This window comes from Pezoporus wallicus, unplaced genomic scaffold (assembly GCF_028554395.1).
Source record: "Pezoporus wallicus isolate ANWC-B61680 ecotype Strahan unplaced genomic scaffold, APGP_CSIRO_Pwel_v1 contig_3267, whole genome shotgun sequence".
Lineage (NCBI taxonomy): Eukaryota > Metazoa > Chordata > Aves > Psittaciformes > Psittacidae > Pezoporus > Pezoporus wallicus.
In genome coordinates this window covers 723,662-743,454 of record NW_026642849.1, presented here as the reverse complement: position 1 = coordinate 743,454, position 19,793 = coordinate 723,662, and the positions used below count along the sequence as shown (strand labels likewise).

General features: G+C 38.5%; 1 protein-coding gene across 28 annotated transcripts in view; it reads right to left on the bottom strand.

Moving 5' to 3' along the window:
* The window catches only part of NRXN1 (neurexin 1), a 677,900-nt gene that overhangs the window by 80,743 nt on the left and 577,364 nt on the right, over positions 1-19,793 (bottom strand). For 16 of the 28 annotated variants that reach the window (XM_057432404.1, XM_057432405.1, XM_057432403.1 and 13 more), the window contains 2 exons: positions 14,425-14,514; positions 12,656-12,975 (listed from right to left, as the gene is read on the bottom strand). In XM_057432404.1, coding sequence (XP_057288387.1) covers positions 12,656-12,975; positions 14,425-14,514 — 410 coding nt within the window. The remainder of the gene's footprint in view (positions 1-12,655; positions 12,976-14,424; positions 14,515-19,793) is intronic. The other 12 variants (XM_057432416.1, XM_057432417.1, XM_057432433.1 and 9 more) reach the window with 1 other exon arrangement.

The following is a 19,793-nucleotide window of genomic DNA, read 5'->3' as shown; positions in this document are numbered from 1 at the left end:
GAATGTTGGCATTAATGATTAATGAGCTATTTAAAATGAGCAACTCCAATTGCACTTTACATCCCCTATCACCTGTGGGTGAGGTTTTGCAGGATGTAATTCACAGACACCCAACCTGGACAGAAATAAGCAATCCATTTGTTTCAAGTTTCTGTTACAAAACAGTGGCTCAGATAGCAGAATCACACCTCATGTCACATCTTGATTAGAAAAATGGGAGAAAACAGAACTCCTTCTTTAGAGAATGAATGAGAACTGATTCAGTTCTTTACCCTTAGTTTAGTCCTAGGCTAAGATGGCACTAGAATGCACATCATTATTTCTAATGTGGTTGCTCATTCAAGACAGGACTTGAAAAGCACACATTTAAATGCCTTCCAATTCCACCCTTTACTCAAGCACATGTTTAAAGAAACACATATGTTTAAATGCTATCCTGAACAGGAATTCTTCTGCGTACTCAAGCCCAAATGGCCCATCTAAAAAATCTCATATGCCTTATTCATCAGCAATAGATTTTATAAAATTTCCCTTTACACTACTGAAAGAAAACAAAACAATTTCAACTACTGCAGCCAGTGCAGCATTACAGCTTTATCTTACTGTTAGCATTTGTAAATATAATCATGCTCATGCTGAGACTCACTCATGCCATTGTATTTTTCTCTGCTTTGACCAAGGAAGAGATTAAGGAATATCAACTGAGTTTTACTGTAACTTCCTATTTCCTTCCATGGGCATACAGACCCTCCTTGCTACCTGACAGAAATACCTGACTATAGCTTCTTTAATGTTTCTATTTCTTTTTTATTTCCCTTTGCCTCCATCTACCTAGGCCATATGGGTACAGTTTCTTAGTGATGAATTTGCCTTGCCAAAAGAAAAACCTGCCATTTGGTTTGTTTTGCTAGTCAGCTGATCAACACAGGCAAAGTTTGCAAGTAATTATGGGGAAGCTGCATTTAACACCCGACCACTAGTTGAAATGTGAACATCTATATTCAGAAAGGCAGAAAACAAAGGAACAAGAAGCCACGCCACGTTACAAAAATGGCCATACCTGGTCAGTTTAAAGGTTCATCTAACCCGGTATTATTTCCTCATAATGATGCCTTGGGAAGAGCATAGGAATATGGCAAGCAGAAGTGAACACCTTCCTAGAATACCCTCCTAACCTTCAACAAATCACAGCTCAGACTTCTCATCTGACAAATCCAAGACTTTTTATGTATTACCAACATAGAGGGATAAACTTTACATTGGACAAATGGTATGCTTTGATGTTTGACTGTTGATGAATAGAAACAATGTGAATGAAATATTTAGGCTATGTGTTAGCTCCTCACTGTTACAGAGAAGAGAGTATTTACCCCATGATCTTCTCTAGCATCACTTGAATGGGGCTTTTGTCCTCACCACTATAAGCATTCTGCAGTTCAGAGGTGGTGAAGTCTTGTTAGATCATCTAGCTCATTTTACCATCAACCCAGGACTAAACAGGGAAAACCATAGTACACCTCTTGCCACAGTCAATACCAAGTTAAAATCACCCCTTGTTGCTTCTGAAATGTTGGTGAAACTTCCACCTACTAAGATTAACAAAGTTACTCAGTGTTCATCATTATCATTTTAATATTGAACTAGAAATAAAATAAAATTGCCATATGGTGGAATTATCATGTCAGACATCTGTTGACTCCCTTTTATGGAAAACCAAAGCACTTTAATATGAACAAGCTGGTAGCTATTTTTAATATATGAAGATATTAAGTGTTTCACCCCACACTGTAAGAGTTTCTTTAGAGGCTTATCTGTGTAACACTGAGAAAACAGATCATGGTCTTTATTTCTGTGGTGCCTCACAGCACTACAAAAACTATTGCAAAAGTTTAAATGCTAAGGTCAGTTAAGAGTACAGAGGAGGCACTGCCACAACATGTTTGTAAAGCTTTTCAGACAGCTGACTGAAAACACTGGGCTGATCTCAACCATTTACAGATTTCTGTCTAATTAGAGCAATATAATACACTCAAACCAGGTCTTAATTTTCCAATTTGTTTGAATTTTCTTTTTTTTTTTTACAACTTTGAACAAAAGATTTTCTTTTGCTCTTGTTATGTGGATGATAAAAATGGAAAAATTGTTTTGAGTCATCCCAAATGATTCTTTCATCAATTGTTTCATTGCGGGAAAACAATAATCACATCATGACCCTTCCTCTCCTGCCACTTTTGTGTATGGTTTTAGCCATTTAATAAAGAAAATGCTACAACTACCTTTACCTCTCATTTACCTATAAGATGGCTGCTTGGATTACTCTAGAAAATATTATTTTTTAGACTATTCCTGCACACGGTGATTCAAGCTATCAGCATCGACCTCAAGGACAGGAAACGTTAATGTCAAGAACATTATTAGGGAAATATTTTAAGTGCTTATGCTATCCTACTCCTAATTGGACATCACCACAAAAATGTAACCAGTAAGTATGTTTATGCACTCAGATACATATGCAAAATGCTGTTTTAGAAGACAACACACATCCAGCTACCACTGCTATCCTGCCCCTTGGCATGATAGATAATGGTATTGATAATGCCTTGGTATGGATTAAATCAGTTAATTAGCAAGTCTATCACACCTACAGGAAGTGTATCCAGACTGTTGTATTCCATACCTCTGGGAGCCTGGAATTAAACAGCTAAATCTCATATTAATGTAAGGAATTATCAGCTTTACTGAACACATTTAGTCTAGATGGATCTCCCTAAAGCACTCAGTAAAACTCCCAGACAATTTTAATGAATTTGTGGCCTTGTGAATTATGGAGGCTGAATTTTGGAAAATTTCATTTTCCCAAAATATGACCATAAATAGAGAGAAGGAAGGAGGAATATTCTCTTAGGGCTTTATGCTTATTAATGCCAGCACATTTGTGAAAGTCACAAAAGAATCTGGATATGAAAAGAAAAATAAATGATCAACTCTTGAATCCATTAATCAGTGGAGTCACCTGTGGCTGCATGGACATCAGAATCTCACTCTTGCTGTTCCTAGCATTCTCACACCGTCTGTGCAGCACAGACACTAATGCCCTGCTTTAAAAACCTGAAAATGATACGCAAGTGTCATTCAAGATATGTCTATGGCCATTTATTCTGACCTCATCCTTTTTATAAAAGCATGAAAATGTCAGAATAAATGTGTTCTCTGTATTTATAGCGTAATGCTGGGGGCTGAGCAAAACCTCCCACAAGCTGATGGGCCTTTAAAAACCCTGTCAACCTCTTCAGTCTTCCTTTTTGACAGAATCCACCCACAAAATCCCAAACATTTAGTATGTGGCTAAATTAAAAGATGTAGCAAAAGCATACAGTACTTTTTACCTTCAAATGTTTTGTTCCCATGAGAGCCCTTTTTCTTCCTGGATCTGAGGTATGTCAGCACCATGTACTCTCTTTACATGGGCTTGCTCCCACATCATTTCTGCTCTTTCCAGAACTATTTCTAATTTACCTGGTACGTGTTCTCCTAAGACCTGGTACTTCCACTTCTGTGTTTCTAGATACAGACATAATCCTTAATTATCTGTCTGAACACATCAAAGCTAACAATAGATTTCATTCTCACCCCCTGTCATCTCACAGCAGGGAAGTACTCAGTTATGTATTAATGGAGATGAACTGAAAAGAGATGGAATCATTTCCCACAGGTCAGAATACAAACCTAGGTCTCCGATTTCTGTTTAATTGGTCAATATATCATCTCATCCTCCAGAGTAGATTTTAGAGAAATGTTTCTTATTTCTCAGCCCATATTTCTATGCACTTCTAGGAGAGAGTGGTGTAGTTAGATCCATGGGACAACAATTCCTCAGTGCAATGTCACTGCCCATCATTTATGTTCCCTCTCAGGAGAAACTGGCAAGTCCCCACAGGTTTCTGCCTTAAATCACTTCAGAGACTTTACTGTTCACCTTTGCATTAAAAAAAGAAATCCAATCTAATACCTTCATCTGCCTTTTATAATTATATAGAAATACATGCTTGCAAAACCATAGTGAAAAAAGGGACATTTCAAGGAAGTGGTTAAAAGAAAGGAAAATTATGCACAGAAATTATACGCTGCCTTTGTGAAAAATTATTTGTAACGGAACTGCAAATCTGGGTAAAGAGCATGGAGATATTAGAAAGCATCTAAATCTGAAGCAATGGCCATATACTAACAAAACATGAGCACCAGCGATTCAGATCAATTGCTGAATACCAAATGGAAGCATGGAAACTATTGTGATCATCATTTGCTGCTGCAGCAGCAGGACTGATACATTGCTGCTCTGCACTGGGGTGTCTGCTGGCACTGAAGCACACTGAAGCTGTGCTTCATCATAGGTGGTAACCTGCTCTGGGTTTCCACTGCTGGGAGAGGAGAGTCACACACCAAGTTCATCTCTCTTTCTTTCTCTCAGCTGTAAGGAATCATACACCAAAGTAAAGAGAGAGAATGTATTATCTTGTGCTTTCTGAAAGGCAGATTGGGTGAGCCAAGCATGTAAAACCACAGTGCTTCAGTCACAGAAATCCACCAAAGAAAACCGTGAACAAGATCTTCAGGCAGCTCTCGTGTATGGTAAGAAGACTGCCTGACTATTGCTTTCCTTGCACAGGAGAAGAGCAGCTCCCAGACACAATGCAAGGCTACTGAAAACCAGTAGTGACTGTAACACCCTGGCCTTTTGAGCCACGCCACATACGTAACAGCTATGTGACAGTCCGGTTATGGGCCACCAGCTCTGCAACAGCCTTGTGTTCCACCTGGGTGAAACAATTCCATTTCTATATAATCCCGATGTAGTGATGTTTTAGTGTATTGGGAGGCACTGAGGGGCAAGGGCAGACAGATACAGTGCACAAGACAGAACCAAGCGCTGCTTTGTATGACAGGATTCTTCCTAAGAAAGCGGCTGGAAGAAGGAGAGCCTGGGAATGGAGGGAAATAATTCTCCAGCAGCATATATATCACCGGCTAAATTCTGGGTGTGACTTTGCTCACCAACCATTAGATACTGTGTCTCATGTTATACAAAGGGATTTTCTAGAAATATCATACTGCTAAATGTGACACAATCAATGCATTAGGAGAAAGGACGAGCAGCATCCTAGGAAAAAAGGCTGGAATCAAGATTATGTTTGTTCTACTTGAAAATTAAATTCCACCATATTCCCAACTTTGAAAGAAACTTTGCTTTGCAACTGGTTAACCAACAATTTAGACAAGTGTCTTGAGGTACTTTGGATACTGATAATGCTGTAATTTAATTTACAAACCTTTTTCTTCCCCTGTGCATACACACTGTAGGGGATATTTTCAAAGCAGTGCTCAAGGTTTAGACGTATCCCACTGACTTAATGGAAATGGCACGGTTTGGCTTCCTTTAGGGAAGCCCTTTCCCAGCTGGGGCTGGAAAACTATCCCATGTGGATGGTGCCTCCTGAAGCTAATCCACAGCAGAGCTAAAGACAAAGCAGCCCATGCAGAAGCCTGTTGTCTCTGGACTGCACAGTGCAATGAAGTACCATTGCTGATTAGGTCCAGGTATTTTAATGTCTGTGGTTTCCCAAGCAACCAGTTAAGATTTGCCTTTGGTGGCCCAGTGTGCTACAAACTGCCTGTAAGAGCCATTCTTCTCTAACAACAACCAACAGCAGCTCTTATCCTCTGAGCCTGACACAAAGCTCTGGTTTTAGAGGCAAAATTCTCTGTAGGCTATAAAGTTAACAACAATCACTATTATTTGGCAGTTCAATGGCAAGGCTACATGCACAAAAGCGTGTATTTCAAGTATCTAATTTACACATTAAGGACACACTTATAGGATCTATATATGTAAAGGTCTTACCATGAGATTTTCGAAACACTGAAGTAATAAAGAAACGTTAAGTAAGATGAGAGAACTCGTCTTAACAAGGAATCACAGAATTGTCAGGGTTAGAAGAGACCTCTGGAGATGATCTATTCCAACCCACACATTTACTTTGTTTTTCTTTTTAAGCTTTGTTTTTTGAACACAAAGCAGGGGAAAACACAGCTATGCAATATGCGACAGAAGACCAGGATGAGCACCAGAGCTCAAGCAATTTGGCTTCTGTGGGAGCTTAATGTCCTTGAAATCTTTATGCCAAAACCAAATTTGACTGAATTGGTCATGGGACTGAATATTTATCAAGAGAGACAGGCAGACAACTACACAATCGTGTCACACTTGAAAACAACAGAACAATGAGCCAGCCCAACACATCGGTGTGCTGAATGCTCCTTGTCTAAATGCTCCTTGTCTAAAGCAACATTTATGTACTAAAGTAGTGAAGAACCAATATTCAATGGGAAAGTCAGATGTAATCACATAGCAAATACTAAAACAGAGATAGAGAATTTTAGGATACGCTGTATCCTATTTCAATTTTCTAGAGATCTTAGTGAGTGTCAGGATGAACAGTTATGTTTTAAAATAATTAACCAAATTATCAAACATCACTAAAAGAAACTAAAAATGCATAGTATGATATTTTAAACAAAAGAAAGGCAAAAAAAAGAGCATGGGTTTCATGCACCAACCTATTTTTCCATCTACTTGCAACTGAAATGTGAGTACTTCCATGACTACAATACTTGCTTAGAGATCCTACTGCAAATGAAATGTGTCCTTAACACTTGAATTCATAGAATCATAGAATGGTTTGGGTTGAAAAGGACCTTAAGATCATCTAGTTCCAATCCCCATGCCAGCGGCAGGGACACCTTCCACTAGACCAGGTTGCTCCAAGCCCTATCCAATTTGTCCCTGAACAGTTCCAGGGACGGAGCACCCACAGCTTTCCTGGGCAACCTGTGCCAGTGCCTCACCAACCTCACAGTAAAGAATTTCTTCCTATATCTAACCTAAATTTCCCCTGTTTAAGTTTAAACCCATTACCCCTTTTCCTATCACCACAGTCCCCCAGTGATGAAGAGTCCCGCTCCAGCTTCCTTGTAGGCCCCCTTCAGATACTGGAAGGCTGCTGTAAGGTCCCCTCTGAGCTTTCTCTTCTCGAGGCTGAAAACCCAATCTTCTCAGCCTGTCTTCATGTGAGAGGTGCTCCAGCCTCCTTATCATCCTCGTGGCCTCCTCTGGACTTGCTCTGATAGTTCCATGTCATTCTTAGTTGGGGATGCCAGAACTGTACACAAGTTCTGTCATCCAGCAAGCATCATCTTTGCCTACTGGGGCCAATGAACTGTGGACTGGTTGGTGTCAATGTCCAGAGAAGAAGTGGCAGCAGCAAAGACGTACAGAAAGAACCCAGACCCTGTGTATAGGAAGAGGCACTGCAGACCATATAGTGGATAATTTTAAATGGAAATGAGTGAAAAATACTCTTCCTCCTATTAACTACATTGATTTAATGATTACTGTGTCTCCATAACATATATTCACATTTACTAGCCTGTGCAAAGCTCATGTACTCAACTACCATTCTTAAAATTGAACTTTTTCCATGGAAAACACCCATCTTTTTCAAATGCTTGTTTATATTTGGCAGGTGAATGAAGACACTGAGCTAAGCCTGTCATTGTCCCTGCTACAATGAATACCATTTAAATCCACTGCCTCAATCCACGTAAAGAAACATACCCTTCACCTGATGTGTGCCCTCCAAGGCAACTGACCAAATTTCAGCTCATCCATTTAATGTGAAGTCAACTGAATTCTGCTTGACCAAAAATCAGTGCCTATTGTTCCAAAATATGCAATCATCTCACAGTCTATTGCAATTGCTGGTTAAGTGGCTCAGTGTTATTGATAAGAGCCCACTCAGATGAGAACAAAGAGGACAGCCAGAATCCCTTGGGAAAAAGAAAAAAAAAAGGCTATTTTCACACAACTTTCAGAAACAGTTTCCAACACATGCAAGCAGAGGCTGCTCTGTGGATGGGCTGTCATAATCAAATCTTTAGAAAGGAATGAGAAATGAGCTTATTATTCTTGATTTACTATCACTTCATTTATGGTTTCCAGTTAATATAGATCTACAAAGCCATGCTAAAGATACACTAAAGGCCTGATTGTGCTAGCCTAATTCAAGAAAAACCAAGACTCAAAGTCCTTTTGAAGCTTTTCCACTTCTGCCAACTCCAGCAATTTTTATTGCAAGCCTTGCAGTACTTGATGTTTTGCTCAACATTCCAGCTCCTGGAGTTACACAACATGTGAATCTCCTTTGTTTTCAATTTTAAAAGAGGTTTATTGCCTTTATGATTGAATAGAAAAACTTGCAAATGAGACTTTAAAAACAGTGTCAAAAATAAAAAAGGAAGACATAACTGTATCATTTTGCTGAATAACTTCATAAAGAGTATGATATTCTTAGCCCATATAAATATGGTCTAAGCATAAATGATTTCTGAGCCCCAGTGTATACTTATGGCTCATCCACAGTTAGCAACACACAGATGCGTATTTTCACTTAAGGGAAATCCTGCTCTTGAAACACTTAAGGTTGGGGAATTCTTTCCATGTGCATAAAGTCATGTAAAATTTTGAGCCTCCCCCCATTCAGTGTGGGGGGAGTGAAGGACGTCTCCTGCCATCCTCAGCTCCCACACCAGTGGCCATGAGTTCCCTCAAGCGTCAATGGCAAAATGAGAAGCAAAACAGGATCACAGAATCACAGAACAGTTTGGGTTGGAAGAGACCTTCAAAGTTCATCTAGTCCAACCCCCCTGCAATGAGCAGGGGAAAAAAGTACAGAAAACCTCTTATTGACCACGTAACTGCTGATTTTGTACTAACTGCCCAGCTGGGACAAACTGGGCAGCCAAGTCCTAAAATTGCCTGATGTAGAGTCTACTGTAAGCTACATGATGTTCCTATGGGACAGCTATAGGCTGGGGATTCCTACGTGAAGAGCCTGGATCAAAACCTAGGTAGTAAACTATCCCTCCCATGATGGCTGGGCTGCAAATCCTACCTCGCTTTTTAACACTGAACCAACACAATGCCTTCTTCATTTCCCTCTTCCTCCCACCTCCTAATTTCCATCTTTTTTTCTCCTTACCTGATACTTTTTGTTTATTTCTGAAGCTATTTGAGGCAGGGGCTGTCACTTCCTATGTGTTTATGCAGTGCCTTGCATGAAGGCTGACAGCTCTAGATGCCATTATAATCAAAGGGGAAGGGGTGTGGGGGATTTTCAAGAAACCAAGGAAAATGAGGCATTGTGTCACCTGCCATTGACATTCAATAGGATTTGAGTACCTTTTTCCCCTTTGAAAAAATCTACATTTAAAAGTATAATAATTAAGATACCTGTCATTACCAAAGCATGCATTGTTAAAATATGACACAGCCTCCAAGTAGGGAAAACCTTCATTTAGAGCAGAGTCATTAACAGAAAGCACTTTTTTTCCCTTCAGAAGCACTAAGATCTCATTTGTCTAAAATCACACACAACTGCATTCGACACACTTCCTGGAAGTACCATGTCTGACTTGTATCATACTTTGCATCAGTTAGAGATCTGCTGAGAAGTACACACTCCATCAATTTAAGCACTAACATTTTATGTGTTTTTTTTTTAAAGAGCATTTACCATAAATAGAGTTTTAAATGATCTTCTTTAAGTATTGGAATCTTTAATTTAATCCAGTACCTCTGCAAACAGAGCAAACAATCTCTGATTTGCTCATTTGCTTCTATTCTATTTCAGACATGCACTGGTTTGCAGTCATGTAAGGTTTTTTCATTAGCAATTGCTGTTCAGCTGCATGTTTTCTTCAGTAATCTAATTAATGCTAGAAAGCTAACTTTTCTTCTTGTGCATTATAGTATGTCAGTGTAATCAACACTCTTGCAGAGGTTATATATAAATAAGAATCAGGGAAAAAAATAACATAAAGGACAAAACTGAAAGGGAATGCAGAAATCAAAGATTTTCCATGAGATGGTGAGTGCCTTCATCTGACAGTGACACCAAGATAGAAAGTGATTACTCAGCACCCTGCAGGGCAGACCCATGGGAGTCCTATGGTTCACTGCAAAGAAATTATTACGTGCAGGTAGAATAAGAAAACAGGTATTAATAAAGAGGATAAATTATGTCTTTGATTCAGTAGCTTCCCAGGTCTGAGTTTGTTACATGAATAACAGAATCATGCAGACAAATTTTGGCTTTGTCTTTGGGATGTTATCAATCTCTTTACATCAAATCACAGGCCTGATTGCAAACTGTGTTCCTGTGCAGTCCCTGACTAATTTCATGTATAGTCTTAATGGCAACACACATCCTACCAGGCAGGATGCGTAGACACAGCTGAAGTAAACCACTGTGTATTACTAATGGCAAGAAGGGCTCAGTTATATAGCCAGAATGCCATGTGCTGCAATGACATTAATATTGAATATTTTCCTCAAAAATGCTGATTTCAGGCTCTCAGCTACAGAGTTTCAAATGGGCTGCAACAGCTACTTGCACCAGCCAGGTTAACAGGTGAGAGATATTGGAAGAAGCCTTCACCCTCAGAATGTCCTTTGGTGAGATGCTGGGCACCTCTGGATGCTCCTTGAGCCTGCCTGAAGCTTGAAACAGTATCTTTGGAGGACCATTTTGCCTGATGGTCTGTTTGTCCTATTCAGAAAGAAATATACCTCACCATATAGCTGTTAGCTTAAGAAACTTCTTTCCTTCCCCAAATATGCCATTGGAACACCTCAGAAAGAAAAATCTTAGTGGCTAAACATCCAAACAAGTGTGTAAAACATACACACAGGCCAACTAGCAGAGCAACTATACCAGTAAACTCCAAGAAATCATGCAAGGTGCCAACTGGGGATGCTCGCTATGATGTTCTTCCTCCCAGATTATGCCTGAGAGTTACCTGAGAGTGGCAGAGACCAAAAAGCATGTAGGAACTGTTACAGTTTGATTTATCAAATCAAACAGTTAACTTAGTTTGATTTGAATTCAGTGGCATTAATTTAGCCCCACATTCTTCATCACTGTGAGGATGTCTTGCACTTTTAGATGCAGATCTGTCTCTGGTCAATTTGATAAAGTCTTACATTTTGGTGCTGCAAAACACTGAGATCAGCGTAGTTGGATAAGAAAGTGGGAGATACTATTGAAAACAGAATTAATAACAAAGAAAATGCATTGCCTATTTAATAAAACCACTGTAGCTTACTACAATAATCATTAAAAGAACTGCATTCTACTATCTACAATGGATGACATTTTTTGGAGGCAGCTGGTTCTATGTATCTGCAATTGGGTTTAAGTTGCCCTCACCTCCTTCTTTTTAAACTGGATTCTCATGTATTTTACGTAACGAGGAAAATGCACAAAACCTCTGTATGTCTGAAAATACAAGTCAAAATGTTTTTTTTAAAGTTCATTTTTAACTTAAATGCTCAATGTATAAAATAACAATCTATGTTGTAGTGTTCAGTCTACAACATAAAGTACACAAAAATACCATGGACAGAAAAGCTGTAGTGTCAAGTTTGATGCCTCAGTCAAATTCCAACTGTGAGTTGAGGTTTTACACAGAAACCAGGCACCTTGACCTCAACCTCCCAGTCGAATTAGCATGTTGTCCTCCATTCTTGAGAAAATTAACCTCATTCACCACAATGTGCTCCTGCTCCTCCCTCTGGCTTGGGGTGCTTTCTTTGTTCCTTGTCCTACTTCTGGGTCCCAGAGCGTAGCTGTCATGGCTTGACAGCACAGTGGGCACACAAGCAAGTATGTGAACTGAGTGAATGCAGGAAAAGCTTTTAGCAGACAGAGTAATTATAAGAGACTTCCCTGCCACAGAAATGTCCTGGTAGGTTTTAGGCTTTTAAAGCCCAAAGTCTGAATGCTGTTACGGTAACCACAAGATGAAGGTGTTTACTTCACTCACCTGTTTTCCCCCTCCTTTTCCTGATAATTAAATTCCACCACATATTATACAGAGATTCTGACAAAATCTGAAAGCTACTAAATATATCACTGAATTCATGAGATGCAAATAACCTCAAACGAACAGTAAACAACACCCTCTGACTTGGAGCCTGAGTCTCCCAGGGTGTAGAGTGCTCTTAATTCCCTCTGCTACCACTGCCTCTTAGGAGGAATTCTGCCTGAAATGAACAATCATGGGACTAGAGAAAGTGTTGCTTCCCTCTTTTCCAGCCTCTTCCAACTTTTTGTTTTCATGCATCCTTCCTCTGTTCCTGCTGCAAACTGGGTCTTTCCCCTCTATCTCCTGGATAGTCACCACTTCAATTCATTATCTCTAATTCCAGACATCCTGCACTCCTACACTGAAAAGAATCAATAGAAGCCATCAAGGGAAGAAAGGGATTTTAAAAACATGCTCCACTATGAAGATGGATGACAGGGCAATAAAACTCAGCAGAAGAAATACCTGAACTGGTAAGTCTGCCTAATTTGGTATAGCAAAGGCTTACTTTCCCTCTAAATGCTGATCAGCATCACATCCATAAGCCATGTTCAGTATAAAGCTTTTATCTCTAATTCAAGCATTTCTCCAACAGGAACAATTTCATCTGCAGAACAAATGTGATATTGAAAGCCACACTCAAAGACAGGAAAAGGCAAGGAAGCCAACTAACCTGACCAATAGGTTCTTTTGTTGGGGCCTTTCCTCTTCTAGCGGTGCTCGTGGCCAAAGTAGTGGTTGTTTCCATGACTGACGTGGACATCTCGGACTGCATCGCTGTGGCTGTGGACTCGGTTGTCATAGAGGAAGGCACTTCACCAACAAGTCTCACATTTCCTTCTATCACAATGTTGGCATCGTTTTCTGCTGCCATATTCAGAACTTTCAAGCCATTGTAGTAAAGACCAGAGAGCTGGCCTTGGAAAGGGTGGCCACGTTCCTTGCCTCCAATTTTTATGGTTGCTTGGCTATTGAAGATTGTGAGCTGACGCCCTGTGAAGATAATATTATATACATGCAAAAATGTTGACTGTGAACACTATACTCTACATGAGTGATAACAGATTGTCATGGGGTGAATAATGAGAGCAATAAACTATAAGAAAAGGATTTGACTCATAATTCATTGCTTTTTAATGAGGTGTCCATGAAATGCGTAAATTTGGAGAGCATTTGCATTTTTCTTAATTTGCAACGTTTTGGGATTTTCAGTTTGGTGTGTTTTGTTTTTTTTTGCTAAAAGGCCAATCAAATATATTTACAAATGTGTTCAGCACTACAAATGATACCCCTCTTCGTTTTACCTGAAAGCAGTCTTAAACTTTTTGGGGTGCGTGTCAAGAATGCCATTGTCAAGAATGCCAATTCTAATTCCTTAAGTTTATACTTTTTCTTCAAGTTTCTTCCACACAACACATCATAGAGCCTATAGCTTTAGTTATGTATATTTGAGTTTATGTATGTATAGACATATAGAAATATGTATATACACACAGTTTATATTTATATGCCAACAAGTCACTAAGTCAAGTGAATTTTAAAGAATCCTTTATGCAGTAATCTGTCATTTTTCTATGTAAGTGAATTCAGTATTTACATTTGTAATTGAATGATTCCTTTTTGTATTTAAATGTTTATTTTCCTTCCACATACACACTGGAGAGAAACACATGGTTCACACTGAGTATCTCAGAGGCAGATTCAAAAACAGATGTCTGATTGGCTTTCAGCAAGGCTATCAATTCAAATAAAAGATTTTAGATGTAAAAGCGGCTTCAGAAATGATACACATACCGATGGAGAAATCATGGCACATTTCCATTAAACAGAGAAATCCTCAGCAACAGTACCACTCTTAGTAAATCGAATAGTCACTTTAGCAGATTGGTTTCTGCTCACAAAAAGCATGCACACAACTTTAAGTTCTGTTTTAATTCGTGTTTGTTCCAAAATCCCCTTAGAAGGTTGCAAACGTTAAAGGGACTTCATTTTGATTGGCAAGTCATATTGCCCACTATTTAAGATACCTACAGTTTAAACAAATTTTTTTTTCAGGACCATAATGAAGATAGCATAACTACAGATATTTTTAGTTAATAATTTAGATGCTGGAACATGTCATATAATCTATGAACGATTTATAATTTTTGGTTAATGTTTGCTATAAGTACCTTCATAGATTGAGTTAGTGGATTATATTTAACAGTCCCTTTAACCTTAAGTTAACAGGGTAAGATTATTAAACAGCTGGTACTTCTAGAAATGTAGAGAAATTATTATACAAGGTATGCAAATATTACTCTATATTTTACTTTTTTAAAATTTGTTTTTAATTTAGTTTTACTGAAATTTATTTTTTATGTTTATTAGTGTTACAATGAAGCACTACTTGGTTATGTTCAAATTATTGTTTTATTTGAAGTTTTAATCAATGTTTTTTACCTTTGTCGAGTAGCCATTCATCAACTACTCGACCAAGTCGATATGGAATTCGCTGTCTAGCAATCGCCAGGCGCTCGTTATCATTGTTTCCTTTAAAGTTTAAAGAGACATTTCATTGGTTAAAATCTGTAAGGTCAAAGGTTAAAAGTTAATACTTAAAGCTTGAGCTATACAGTTGCCACATGATTTTTTGAAATTTGGAATTTTAAAAAGTGCTACCTAGAACATTTCATGGCTCCGACTTTTCATTCATTCATTTATTTTATTTTAGCAAACAAAATTATTCCTATGTTAATTGAAAATTAGAAATCTGCATTTGAGCTAGGTTATTAAACTTATGTTATAGACAGACCCAAAAAACAAATTTAAACATCATCGAATGGCTTTACAAAAAATGATCATTGACCTCAGGGTTTTGTCTTTTTTGATGTTTCTTATTAACTAGTTAAACATGTTCAGGTGAAACAGGTTTAAGTTTTCAAAAGACATCCAACCTCTCACTCCAGGTTAGTCATTTAAAGAAGAACAACACAACTCTTAATCACCATCTAAGGCACGCTTACTTCTGCTGTCTAGTACCAGACCTGCCGTAACTGATTTCCTAAGCAGAAAAAAATTCTTCTTCTTCACTTCATTTAAATACATTCCAGACATTCAAATATATGAATCAGAGCAGACATGGGTAATTCACTGTTTGTACATTCTCATATAGGACACGTGGACAATATCTTGAAGGAACACCAAGGCTTTGACAAAAGTGACTTGCTGAAAGGTAGCCTGGTTCTGAAATGTGGAAGTGCTTTAAAACTTAGCAAGAGGCCATCTGTAGTGGAGTTTCAGAAACGAAGAACTAAGCAGAACCCAGCAATGCAAACCACAAACTTGTCGTATTTGCAAACCATATCTATTCTCAGTCTGTGCAGAGATCTTTGCCTCCTTTAAACAAAGCCATGAGATTAAATAAGGCTGGCAGAGTCAGAAAATCACCAGAGAGTGAGGAGTAATTACCAACCACTTTAAATATTTATTTCTAGTTATAGCTTTTTGTGTTTGAACGATACAGGTGTGATCCCTCAGAAAAGCATGTCTTGTACTTAAAACTTTTCTTAGGAAAACAGCAATAATATTTCCTTCAGTGTAAATCTTTGTGGTGGCAGTAGTATTTTAGACAAGCAATACCTTTTTCTTCCATTGCACTGGTTGATATTAATAAAGCACTTGAGAGATAAGAAAAGCCAGATGAGGAAAAAGCAGTCATTCCTAATTCAGCTCCAAATCCAAAGTCAACCTTACTAGCTCAAACATACATAATGTCTTTGACTTGAAAACACAATAAAAAAACTAATTCCCCTATCTGCAGTGGCAATGTAAGTACAGGATGCAGTAGCTTATGTAGGGCTCAGAAATACATTTTCTTCAGCTAGGAGGATCTTACTGCTACTTGCCAGACCAAACTATCCCAAATCCAGAAAATCGATGTTGGAGTTTGTCAGACAATTATCCCTACTATCAGCATCACAAGTCCTAATGGCTTGCAGGGAAGCATCAGTACTTTAGCCCCCAGAAATAGCAAGAGCAACAGTTTCTCTGCCAAAGCCATGGTGGTTTTATACATACACTTACTCTGCGGTGACATGACCTGCTACTTTCTGTGTTTCATGTCTCCATCATTTGGTTTAGCATGGACATATTTCATTATGCCAGAAGCTGATCTATTTTCTTTTGACACTTTTAAATACAGAATCATAAAATGGTTTGGGATGGAAGGGACATTTGAAGGTCATCAAGTTGAAGCCCCCCCTGCCACGGGCAAGTATATCTTGCATAGGCCAGGTTGCTCCAAGCTCCTTCAACATGGCCTTAACCTTTCCAGTGATGGAACAGCCACAGTTTCTCCGGGCAAATATGCTACTGTGAACTTCTATATGCATGTCAATATTAAAAAGTGCACAGATGTATATATAAAAATACATTTTTTTGTACATAAACTTTACTCTGTTCTCAATGTTCAGAAGCATTCTCTGTAAAACAGTATTTACTGAAACTTTCCCTTTTCTGCCTTTTCAAGAAACTTAAAATTTAGAATAAAAGGCTTCAGAACACAACTCTTGCGATGTTGTGAGAACACGGAATGTCTTAAAATTTTTTCCCTGTTATGATCTTTAAAATTACTGCTCTTCATCTGAGCTCCATCACTTACAACAAGCTTCCTGTGACTAAATGGAAATCTAAGAAGTACAGGAAAAACATGAGAAATGTCATGTGGCCAACATGGGAACCAAGATAAGTAGTGCAATCCTCCACATCTTTGTCTGGATTTGTAACTTCAATTAAAACATGTATCTACTAGTGAGCTAATAACTGATATTCCTTGACAGCCAGTTACTTATAAGACTTATGTTTAGCTTTTCGAGAAGATGTCTCTGCAGTTTTTGTTGAGGCATTATCACTTGATCCACTGAATAAGAGACATCATCCTATTTCCAAAACATTGCCTTAATGTAAAACAAATGAATCTTGAGGTTTTGTGGCTGTTTGGCATGTTTTGTTTTTTTTTGCTCTCCATCTATATACAAAAAAAAAGGGGAGGGGGGGGGGGGAGTGGGCAACAATCTTCTACATCATATAGAGCAAAAGGCTAAGTTGTTCAGAAGGGGGTTGCAGGCACAAAGAATCTATTGACTCAATAGAAATAAGTCTCATGGATGTAGGTCGCTTTTCAGATTCACCCACTGCTACTCACTGGATGCCTTTCATTAATAAATACACCGTAGACCTCAGAAGAAGTATATAGTCATGTCAAAATGAAATAGTGTTCACAACTGCATATGCTGGGGATGCATTAAACTCTATGATGTTTATTCAACCAGTGGGTGCAAATCAGGTGCATTTGGTAGAAGGAACCTCTGCAGGCACCACTCTGGATACCTAATGCCATGGCACCTTTCTACTGTAATTCCAGTACTAACATGGGATTTATTCCAAAGAAGGTTTACTGCTGCCTCCACTTTCACTACTTGGCAGCTGCTCCAAGACATTTCTATGGTGACCATGGAAGCTCCCCTGTGAATTAGCAGCATAAATTTAGTCTTGGCCAGCTTCTGCATTTCTTTATTTCATTAAAAAGTCCACGCAGTGTGTATGTTTCTTGAGAATATTGCACCCTATTATAAGGTGATTTTATCTGTAAATTATGTCTTAGACTGACTGCAGCAATCTTGTACCACTGGGAGCAAAATACAAATGAAAAGCAAGGAAATAACTATTTGATTTGTAAAGGTCACACACACAAAAAATAACTGCTGATTACATTAACCCATCCCTCATCAGAGGGAAAGTGCATTGTCAAATGCATCTCAATCTGACACTATTACATTAGCTTAAATTCTTCTAGTATAAAATATAAATGGAAGGGCTAGGGGGAAATGGTGTGGAACTCTTCCAGATTCAGTTTCAAGGAGAACATATAGGTTTAATAATGGTGAAACTAGCAGACACATAGGTAACTTAACAACTACATTAAAAAAAATATATACATAGCAGTGAATGTAATGGAAAAGATGTTAAAAGCAACAAACATCCTATTATGACATTTTTAAAAAACTCGTATCTTTTCAGTAACTGCTTCTTCCCAAACAGCTGGTTTGGGGCATATGCTTGACAAATCTGGATAGCCCCACAGAATTCAGTAAAACTGTGCGCATTTACTTCAACTGGTAATCTCATCCTCAGTAGGGAAAACATAAATGCCACACATTGTTTTCTCAGGAGTGCTGTCTGCACAGTTTTCATGCTTCTTTTATTTATGCTTGCTTTTTACCAATATGGTGAACCACAAGGAACTTCTTCAGGAAAAACACTTCCAAGAAGGTCCATAAATTTTTTCATACTGTCAATAAACTTGTGGCTTTGAGATTCTATTTCTGTTCCCCATCTGAAAGATTAAGTGCTCTGGAAGACATGCTTTTCAGCCTTAATTCATAAATAACCCCACAACTGATATGCCCAGACTTTAACTGTAGACAGCTCTGTGGCTATCCAGCATGACTCCTCCTGGTTATATGACCAAGATTTCTTTGATTAAAAAAGCTGGGTAGAAATGATTCACTCAGGATGTGCCCTGTGACATTGTCTAACTTGATTGAATTCTAGATGGCTTCATTCTGCTGCCAAATAAATAATACTTTGTCACAACACAGTGTTAATTCTGTATGGGCAGAAAGGTTTCAAGGGAATAACTGCAATTCCAAAGAATCAAGGTAAGCAGAGAGGATCAGCAAAGGCCAGATCTTTGAGTGGGAGCTAAATCTTGTGGCAAGATTGAGAAGAAGCAGTCCAAAATAACTTTAATCATACCTTTATATCTATAGGTCAGCTGGGACAAACTGACTATGTGAACTTCACTAATATGTATTTTATCCCTCCCTGATTTATTGTATTGTCAGTGCTGGAGTGTAATTCTATTTTGTTCTCTGAAATAAAGGTGTCAGTTATTGATGTGAAATAGCAGCATCCTTGAAAGAGAATAAGTGAGAAGGTTGAAAATCGAGAGTCTGTGAAGAACAACCTAGACTGGGGAATGATTTCTTTGAAACAAACCCTTTAACAGAATACAAAATTACCTTGTTAGTCTCAGTCATCTGCTACGGAAATAAATGACATGATGAAACCAAGGTCTATCTCCATTTATAAACAGCCCTTCTCTCCCTAGTTTTGCTCATCATGATTCTGACATTGCTATTTCTGAATCATGACTTCCCTGACATCTGCAAGAGGACGGTAGAGACCCATATCATTCCCCCAGATGGAGGTAGGGATGAAACCTGACTGAAGCCTCAACTGCATGGTATGAGAAGCAGCCACAGCAATAATGTGGTGCAGGGGCAAACAGTTCACATAATGTCTCGTGTGTACAGGCTAGGAAATGAAAGCCCAATCTTGGTAATGGCCCATACTAAAATCCTTCTGAATCATTCATTACTACTACTGTGCACACACACTTGTGTATGCAAATATACACTAAATGTTGGAATAAACTGGAGTTTGCTTCTTCCCAGCAAAAGACAGAGTGACATTTTAAGTGCTATCAACTGCAAGCAGAAACTTCTACAGGACTTGCATGTAATTTTGTCATGCTGGTGTTCACACTGGCTCCATATCTTGGCCATGCGTGGATGCTTTCAGTGTCATCAGAGTCGTAACATAAAATGATGACTGTAATGCATTTCAAATAGCCAATACAGAAACATTCTCTGTTATATTCAGATTTAAATTTAAATAGTTTTTAACTGTCATCACAGGAACTCAGTGGCTATGTCTACATTGCTCTGTTTGACCAAAGATCCCTTAGAGAGGTCACTCAAGCTGGG